Source organism: Bactrocera oleae, chromosome 4 (assembly GCF_042242935.1).
Source record: "Bactrocera oleae isolate idBacOlea1 chromosome 4, idBacOlea1, whole genome shotgun sequence".
Taxonomy (NCBI): Eukaryota; Metazoa; Arthropoda; class Insecta; order Diptera; family Tephritidae; genus Bactrocera; species Bactrocera oleae.
The window spans coordinates 70952536-70962753 of NC_091538.1; the positions used below are offsets into that span (position 1 = coordinate 70952536).

General features: G+C 36.1%; 1 protein-coding gene across 1 annotated transcript; it reads right to left on the reverse strand.

Annotated features, from left to right (window-relative positions):
* Positions 1 to 962: 962 nt before the first annotated feature.
* On the reverse strand, positions 963 to 9856 carry LOC138857025 (uncharacterized). The gene is made up of 2 exons (XM_070108394.1): positions 9351 to 9856; positions 963 to 1819 (listed from the first exon to the last, which is right to left on the reverse strand). Exon 2 carries the CDS (start codon positions 1815 to 1817, stop codon positions 1209 to 1211), a length of 609 nt encoding a protein of 202 aa, XP_069964495.1. The 5' UTR covers positions 1818 to 1819; positions 9351 to 9856; the 3' UTR covers positions 963 to 1208.
* Positions 9857 to 10218: the final 362 nt, after the last annotated feature.

Consider the following 10218-nt stretch of genomic DNA (forward strand, 5'->3'; position numbering starts at 1 on the left):
CAGAAACATAACCTTAAGAAACATCAAAAGCTTCAATACAGATAACAACAATATTAAGCAAGTTAAGAAAATTTAATAATAGGCGCGCATAAAGGCCTTTCATAATTCCATATTCCAATTTGCATATATTTTATTTTGTTTCATTTGCTGTTTGCTTTAATTATTCTGTCTCTTGTTGTTTGCACTGTTGTTAAAGTGACACTTTTTCGTGTTAAGCCTTTAAGTTATTAGATTCATATTTTATGTGCCTTTTATATTACGACTGACATCACTTTTATCGTCTACCCATTTATACAAATACATATAAATTTATTGTATATGTATACCAACATCTCTTAAATCACTTCTATAAAGAGCAAAATCACTAAAATATTCCGAATAATTTCATAAATTTTATTTACTTTGCCAGAGAGTACGACATGTGCCACAATACTGAATACATTTGACTAATCAATTTAGATTTTTTTATGCCCAAAACTTAAGTGTATTTGTTTTCATAAAACACTCTTCCACTTTAATATAAAATTTGTAATACTTTATTTATAATTCACTTTCAGCTGATATACGTTTATCGTTCTTTAATATTAATATCTAGTTTAAACATGCATAAGTGAATCATCTGTGTGAGTACAGTAAAGATTTCATCGATTTATTTATTTCTTTTTTCGTTACTCACTTTGCTTTATTTTTTCCGCAATACAATTTCACTTAAATATAATATAATATTTTAAAGTATTTAATGTTAAATGCACTTGACTTTGATTTGATATAAAATTTCAAAAATTTTAAATTCTTTAATTTCAATACACTTTATTTTGGTTTGATATAAAATTTCACTTTTATATATAATATTACAAAATTTTAAATTCTTTTAGGTTCAATACACTTTGGGGCACTTCCGAACAAACTTCGCTGCTACGGTTTTCCTTTTCGAACTGGTGTCGAGAAACGAAATATGAGAATTCTGGTCTGAACAATCCTTTTTGTTTATTTGGGTGGTGAAAAGATGATGATTGAAGTGTCGGTGTATAGTGTGGTTGGTTAGTTGTACAAGTATATGGTTGTGTTGGTGGGTGATATGGTGTGTTGTAGGTGGTGTATGATGTTGCATTGTGTTATGTTGTGTTGTATGATGTTGTACGGTGGGTTGTGAGCTTAGTTGTCGCGGGATTAGAAGTCGCATGAACATCCCGGCCCCCCTAGGCGAATTAATTGCCTAGAAGTCTCTGCAACTGTTGCAGAGTGCTCACTACGGCGTTCAATCCGGTTGCCCTTTGCCGCTGGTTGCGATGACCATAGGGTGGTGGAGGTGGCCGCGAGCGTGCCCCTCTGGATGGCTTCGGGCGATGTATTCTTTGGCGCTGGACGGGATTCCCTTGTTGTCTGTGCCGGTGACTGGTCTGCGTGGTGGACGGATTTGCACGTCGAGGGAATCGATGGAACAGAGTATGATGCGGTCGTTGGCAATATTGGCACGATCCGTCGGTTATACACTCAAAGGTGGAGTGACTATCTGCCAAGCAAGTCATACAGTGTCCGTGGGCTCTGGCGATCTGTTGGCGTTGAGCGGGCTTCATGCTTTTGAAGATGGTGCACCTCTTCAGGACGTGAGGTCGATGGCATAGACTGCATCGTGGAGGCAGATGCTCATCAAACTGCTCCTCGTTTGCATCCCTGACTGCTGCTGCAGATGATTGGCTGTGTGGTGCCGTGGCGCTTTGCATCCTTGGTGCTGCGATGGGTGGACCAGATGCTCTAGGCGCAGCAATTACGGACCTCACAGTCTTGGGAGCGCTGTGTATATCTTCTACGTCCATTTCTATTGGAATAGGAATATATTAAAATATGGTTTGGCTCATAATTTTGAATTATGATATTTGTTACGTGGCTTAAAAATATATATATATATATATATATATATATATATATATATGTATATGTGACTACATATGTTGTCGTTAATTTTTAATCGCGCTTGTTAGTGTTAGATTTGCATGTACGGATTATAAAACGGTAGTATTTCGAGTTAAACGAATTAATTGTCGGTTTTGATTTTATTTATGCGCTTGTCTTGGCGGGGTTTGTGTAATCGCTTCTTCGGTGTTCGGAAGAAAACACAATTTTACTAATGGTCGAGTTAGTATACCAGTTTGCGTTCGTACGTCTACTATTCTTATGTGACCATCTCGTCCCCGATGGACCTTTTCAATGCGGCCTAGCCGCCATTCTGTTGGAGGAAGACATTCATCATGTATGATGACGCATTCGCCCGTATTTGGTTCCTTCTGGATCGTTTTCCACCGATGTCTCTTATGGAGATCTTTAAGGTAATCTTCCTTCCATCTATGGCTGAATTCATGATGAAGTATCTTAATTTTTTCCCATCGGTCTATTAAATTGAGTGAGTCTCCTTCTGCCTCAGGTATGGCGAGAAGTGGAGCTCCTCTGAGGAAATGTCCAGGTGTAAGAGCTGTGAAATCGGAGGGATCTTGCGAGAGTGGTGAGATGGGTCTTGAATTTAGTACGGCTTCTATACGAGCGAGTAGTGTGGTAAATTCCTCATAATTGAATTTATGATTACCTGCCGTTTTCTTTAAATGGGACTTAAAGCTTTTTACAGCTGATTCCCAGAGTCCGCCCATGTGGGGAGAACAGGGGGGTATAAACTGCCAATCAATTCCTTGTGGTGCATATTTTTTAACAATTTCTGGGGAGACTTCTTTAGTAAATTTTACAAACTCTTTCTCTGTGGCTCTTTGAGCTCCGATAAAGTTTTTCCCATTGTCGCTCATCATTTTTGATGGAAATCCGCGTCGTCCGACAAAGCGTGCAAATGCTGCGAGAAAAGCCGCAGTAGACAGATCTGAACATAGCTCGAGGTGTACTGCCTTTGTCGTGAAACATACAAAGACAGCCACATACCCTTTTCTGAATGAGGAAGACCTTAACATAGAGGCCTTTATCTGGAAAGGTCCAGCAAAATCGACCCCAGTAATGGTAAAGGGAAGAGCAAAATTGCAGCGTTCAGGTGGCAAAGCTGCCATGATCTGCGTGCGTATTTTGTGCTTGTACAATGTGCATTGTTTACACATAAAAATCGTTCTTTTAATTTGTGGCTTTAGGCGCGGTATATAAAATTCTAGTCGGACCATTTGTTGCATCAAGCGATGCTCACCATGTAATGTAAGTTGGTGAAGATATATTAAAAATAAATAAGTAAAACGGGATTTCTCGGGAATTATAATGGGATGTCGTTCGTTATAACTAAGGCTGGAATTCACTAGTCTTCCATGTGCCCGGATTAATCCTTTAGTGTCCAAAAAAGGATTTAAAACGAGAAGTGAGCTTCCCTTATCGAGGGGTCGTCTTTCGACTAACTTTGATTTCTCCCGCTTGAAATAGCGAGTTTGTGTATATGTAATAAGGAGGACCTTGGCATGTTGCATGTCGGAATGCGTTAGTTGTACGGAAGGATCATTTGTTATTCCTTTAACCTTTTGTTTGAGTCTTTGGATAAATTTAAACATGTAAGCGACTACTCTTAGTGCTTTTGGGAATGATGAAAATCGATGTAATATATCATCTTCATCAGGAGTGATATGAAAGTTTTCAATTCTCCGAATTTCAGGAGCTATTATATTGCGAGCGGGAGACTTTGGCCAGACTTCTTGTGATTCTGTTAACCACGTAGGACCGTTCCACCAGAGTGTAGTGCTGGTGAGATGAAGTGGTTTGCAGCCTCTTGTCCCAAGATCCGCTGGATTATCTGCACTTGCAACATGTTGCCATTGTGCTGGGCCAACTAAGTCTAATATTTGAGATATACGGTTAGATACATAAGTCTTCCAGGTATATGGTGGTTTTTCTAACCATGCTAAAACTATTTCTGAATCTGACCAAAGGTACATTTTATGATTGGTTAATTTCAGATGGGTTTGGACAATTGAGACTAATTTTGCTAACAGAAGTGCACCATTCAGTTCGAGCCGTGGCAGGCTGAGTGTCTTCAGCGGAGCAACTTTGGCTTTGGCTACTAAAAGACGTGAAGATATTTTGTTATCATATTCAGTGCGTACGTAAACTGTTGCACAATAGGCCTTTTCAGAGGCATCACAGAAGCCATGTAATTCTACATTATAGTCAGGTGCGAAATTTACCCATCGAGGAATTCGAATTTCCGAGATGGTATGTAGATTGTTTGCAAATTGAACCCACTTTGTTAAACGTATGGGTTTTACTTGCTCATCCCATTCAGTGCCGTCTTGCCACAGTTCTTGAATGAGGATTTTTGCTTGAATCATTATTGGCGAAAGCCATCCTGCGGGGTCGAAAAGTTTTGCCACCGAGGAAAGTATTTGACGTTTGGTTATGGCGGATATTGCAGATATTGACTCAATTGTATATGAGAATTGATCTGTTATCGCATTCCATTGAATCCCGAGAGTTTTTGTAGTACTGGCCTTTTCAAATTTAAGGAAGTTAGTATCTAATAAGTCTTCCCCTTTTATGTTTTTTATTATCTCAGGATGATTTGATGTAATTTTCTTTAGGGGGAACCCGGCTGAATTTAGTGCTTTGATCACTTGAGATAGTGATTCGCAAGCTAATGAGAGGCTGTGACTACCTGATAGAATATCATCAACGTATGTTTGTTTTTGTAGCACAGAAGTTGCTAAAGGCAAATTTGTTTGACAGGTTTTTGCCACTTCATGTAATGTCCTAATGGCTAAATAGGGTGCACAATTGATGCCAAAGGTAACTGTTTTAAGTTTGTAGTCGCTGATTGGACTATTACTTGATTTTCGGAAGACTATCCGCTGAAAATCTTGGTCATCTTTATGTACTAAAATTTGTCTATACATTTTCTCTACATCTCCATTGAAAACATATTTAAACATGCGCCAATTTAGTATTAGCAGCATGAGATCAGGTTGTAATGTTGGCCCTGTGTATAGTACATCATTGAGTGATTTGCCTGAGCTCGTACACTTTGAGGCATTAAAAACAACTCGTACTTTTGTTGTGATTTTATCTGGTCTTATTACCCCGTGATGTGGAAGATAAAAAGATAGATATCTACCTTTAGATATTTTTTCATATGGTACAGCTTCTTCCATATGATTGAGGTCAAGATATTCATCCATCACGTCATCATATGCTGATTTAAGCTCGCTTTTCTTTATCAAGCTTTTTTCCAAGCTTAGGAATTGCTGGACTGCTGATATTCTCGAGTGGCCTAGAGCTATCGTTTCTGGAAAGGTGGGCTTGAATGGGAGTCGCACAACATAACGACCATGTTCGTTTCTTGTTGTTGTGGACTGGTAATGGGCTTCGCATGCCAGGTCTTCTTCTGAAGGTTTTGTGATTTGAGGTAGTTCTTCTACTTCCCAGAATTTTTTGAGTTGATTATTTAAATATTCGTTTGAAATATTTTCAACTTGAGTTGTGAAGGAGTTAATTTTTTCTGTGACTTGGCCACTTAATATCCATCCAAAGATTGTGTTTTGGGCTAATAATTTATTAGAGATTTTCTCTATACCTTCAAGAATTATTTGAGGTATTAAGTCGCTGCCCAATAATATGTCGATTTGTGATGGGGTATGGCAGTTGGGATCTGCTAATTTGAGATATGAGCATTTTTCCCACTGTTTTTTATTTACTTCATAGCTTGGAAGCAAATTAGTGAGCTGCGGTAGAACAATGGCTTGTGCATCTATTCGTATATCCGCGTTTGGAGAAACTATGGTGATTGGGCAAACTTTATTTGAATTTTGTATAATTCTTCCGCCCATTCCCGAAATTTGGAAACTCGAAGTTTTGACTGGCAATTTTAGCCGATTTTGAGCTTTTGATGATATAAAGGATCTTTGAGAGCCTTGATCTATTAATGCTCTTAATTTGAATAAATCTCCTTTATGTTCTATAGCAATGACCGCTGTGGGTAAAAGAATTTTGCTTTCATTCTCAGAATGAAGCGCTTGAACTTTTGCTGCTTTTGAGCAACATGGGTGTTCCTCTTTATTTTCGGGATTCGGGATTTCGGGATTACCTGATTTGGTTGTCGCGACTAGGCCCGTGGTTTTATGTATATGATTTTGCTTCATATTTGTAAAATTGGTTATGTGAAGCAATGAGTGATGTCGTCGTTGACAGTACACACAACTGAATTTGCTTTCACAGTCTTTTGTCCCGTGAGAGTTGGACAGACAGTTGATGCAAAGTTTATGTTGTCGGACAAGATTGTTTCTATCTGAAACGGACATTTTTTTAAATTTCTCGCAAGATCTTATATTATGTCCTCCTTTACAGATTTCACATAATGATTGCCAATGGTTTGTTTGGTTTGACACGAATGTTTGGCTTCTATTAACGTGTCTATTATATTGTGTGTTATTACTGACTTGGGGTTTAAAAAAGTTTTTATTTGAGTCATTTTGATGACCTTTTGGCTTAACTACCTTTTTATCTACTCGCTCAGCTATTTCGTACTGAGTTGTTAAAAATTCTTTCATTTGATGCCATTTTGGCGATTTCTTTCTTGCCACTAGTGATTGCTCCCATCGTAGCAAAGCAGCATCAGGTAGTGTCGCTGCGCAAATATTTACTAGGATAGGGTCCCACGATTCTGTGGATACATTTTGTGTTTCTAACACAGATAAGCAATTAGTCACTGTCGAGTATAGTTTTTGAAATTCTTGGCTGGTTTCTTGTTGAATTTTTGGTAAATTCATTAAAATAGTTATTTGGTTATCTACCAATACTCTTTCGTTTTCGTATCTTTCGACCAGTGCATCCCAAGCCAGATTAAAATTTTCGTCATTCAAAGCGAAACGCTTGACAATACTGCCTGCTTCCCCTTTTGTTTTGTACCTGAGATGGTACAGCTTTTGTGCTCGTGAAAGTTTAGGATGGTTGATATACACGGCAGTGAACATGTCCCGGAAGGACGGCCATTGATCATAACCTCCATGAAAAACTTCAGTATCACAAGCTGGTACTTTTAAAAATATACCTGTATCTAGGTTTTCTTTTGAATTTGTAACTTCTCTCGGAGGAGGAGTAGTGGCTCTACATGGCCTTAATAAATTTATTTGGTCTAATATCATTGCCTTCGTAGTTTCGTATTGATCGAGGCAGTTTTCATATTTGGCTGACGCCGAAGCTTTAATGTTTTCTGGAAGTTCAGCGTCGTCAGTATCTAATATTGTATCGTACGCTGTCAGAACGCGTGCCCATATATTATCTATGCTTTGAATTTTTAAATTTAGGACTGATTCTGTATTGTCGTTAATAGGCGAAGCCGAAAACCGTGTGCAGTATCTAATAAAACTGTCACTTTCAGTTATGAACCTTGACAGTGAATTGTCTTTGGTTCTTTTTTGTTTTGCACCCTGCTTTGAGCGTGTAGCTTCTGCGGGTGTGCCTTGTGCTTTATCATCATCAGCCATTTTTGGAATTTCTAATGATAGAGGTGTTCGTTGTTTAACCTCTTTTGCTTTATCAGATTGCATTTATAAATTTTTGAATTAAATTAAAAGCTATTAGCTAGCTATTAAAATAGTTTTGTATTAAATATTTGCTATAATACGGTTGTAGCAAAAAAAATTTTAGTTTGCTACCCAAAGCTGTAGTTAAAAAAAAAATTAGTCTGTTGTAATTTTTTTTTTTTTTTTTTTTTATCGGACAAGTCAATTTATTTTATTAAAATTTATGTCCGTATTATTATTATCTTAAAAATTGCCGAAATTGCTTACTGGGTATTCGTTTCACTCGCGAATAATTTGTATATTTTGTATGTATGTATATTCGTTTTTATTATATGTATCTATATACATTTGTTTAAAAGGAACGCGAAAATAAAATTATTCTTAACAACAAATGTATATATATCTGCATACCTATGTATGTTAATTTTAATTTTCATATGTTTGCATATGCTAATCCGTTTTGACCGTATACCTTTTAGTTATATTGACATGTGTACATATACATATATGTACATGCATACATGTAACGCGTTTTTGTAAAGTTTTGCTGAGAGCGCCTATATATATTTATATATATATAATTGTAAATATATTACTTTTTATGTATATTTTTTAAGAGAATATATAAGAGAAATGAAGAGCAAAAGGGTTGGGTTGCGGTATATATTTAGCGCGGGAAATGTGCCAATGCTTAAGAAAATATGTGTACATACATAAATGCCGATAATTGTATTGTTGTTGTTTTTTTTTTTTTTCTTTCTGCCTTTGCTTATATGTTCTGAGCGATCCTGCTTGTTGCTTTATGGGCCCAAGGGGTATCGCTGGAAAGTTTGCAAGTCGATGAACTTGACTTATAAAATTGTTTTTGTATTTTGTCTTGTGATGTGTTTGGAGACACGAATTAAGCAGGCAGGTATTTGAACAGTAATTTTTATTTTTGAAACTTTTAGAATTAGCTAATTTATGTATGTACCATATGATTATGTAGGCAAATTAGAAAAGATGTTACTTGCGGTTAATATATAATATTTCGCGGCAAAGTTTTAAAGCCCAAAATTTTGTATTTAATTATAGGTATTTGCACATATGTATGTATGTATTTCTGTAATATATGTGAGTTTTTGTTAGCCTTTGCTTATGCGTTTTAAGCGATCCTGCTTGTTGCTTTATTAGCCCAAGGGGTACCGCTGAAAATATCGCAAGTAGGAATACTTGACTTTGAAAATTTTTTTTTTTTTTTATTTTTTATTTTTATTTTTATTTTTTTTTTTTTAAAGAATATAACGGTGTGTTTGGAGGCACGAAATAAGCTGAGGCAGGTACCGTATAATATATATATATATATATATTTTTTTTTTGTTCTTTTTCAGTTATATCGTTCGGTTATTTATTTCCACCGAAAACCGATAAAACTGTATCTAACATACATACATATGTACATATGCGCATAAAATCAAATCGGAATGGACTCACTTTTTTTTCCGCCAAGGGTTTATGGGTGGCAATACTTCCTTTCTCTTCTTTTTTTTATTTTTATTATGGGTTTTTTGTTGTTGTCTCCGGCGTTTTTCCTGTGCGTTACTGTCCTTCTCTCTGCTTGCTTGGTGGATTTAGTTCCCGTGCTTTATGTTGATTTTGTTTCTTAGTTTGTGTTAAATCGCGCCCGTTTTTAATTTTTTGGTCTTTTTTTTTTTTTTATATATTTTAGTTGGTTTCGCGCCCGTTTGTTGTAATTTAATTTAACCACTTAGTATAGTATGTATATTAGTACTTATGTTTTGAAAAGATTTCACTTTTTTATTTTATTTTTTTTTTTTGATAGGTGCCTTTCAAGGAGGCTCGAAGGACCACTTAGTTACTCACTTTGCTTTATTTTTTCCGCAATACAATTTCACTTAAATATAATATAATATTTTAAAGTATTTAATGTTAAATGCACTTGACTTTGATTTGATATAAAATTTCAAAAATTTTAAATTCTTTAATTTCAATACACTTTATTTTGGTTTGATATAAAATTTCACTTTTATATATAATATTACAAAATTTTAAATTCTTTTAGGTTCAATACACTTTGGGGCACTTCCGAACAAACTTCGCTGCTACGGTTTTCCTTTTCGAACTGGTGTCGAGAAACGAAAGATGAGAATTCTGGTCTGAACAATCCTTTTTGTTTATTTGGGTGGTGAAAAGATGATGATTGAAGTGTCGGTGTATAGTGTGGTTGGTTAGTTGTACAAGTATATGGTTGTGTTGGTGGGTGATATGGTGTGTTGTAGGTGGTGTATGATGTTGCATTGTGTTATGTTGTGTTGTATGATGTTGTACGGTGGGTTGTGAGCTTAGTTGTCGCGGGATTAGAAGTCGCATGAACACTTTTCTTTATTTTAAGTGCTGTGGAATGGTTATTACTTCCGTGATCCAGCGGTTATATTGCTAAATTCCATAAAATATTAAAGCACACTGAAGTTTGGTATGCAGCCTTCTGCAACTGAGCATGGCGTATACGCAATTTTACTGAACAAAAATTCTGTATCTTTTAGTTAAATAATTTTAAATAATTCTAGGAAGAACCTCATTTCAATAAACTCTTTACAAATTCACATCTCTCTCTACAAATATAAACGATGAATAAAGCATGTTTGAAAGACGCGGGCAAATGCTTTTTCCATCATCTCACATGTGTATAAAGTTCGAAAAGTATGTAGATACCGACAAATTCTGTTAAAAG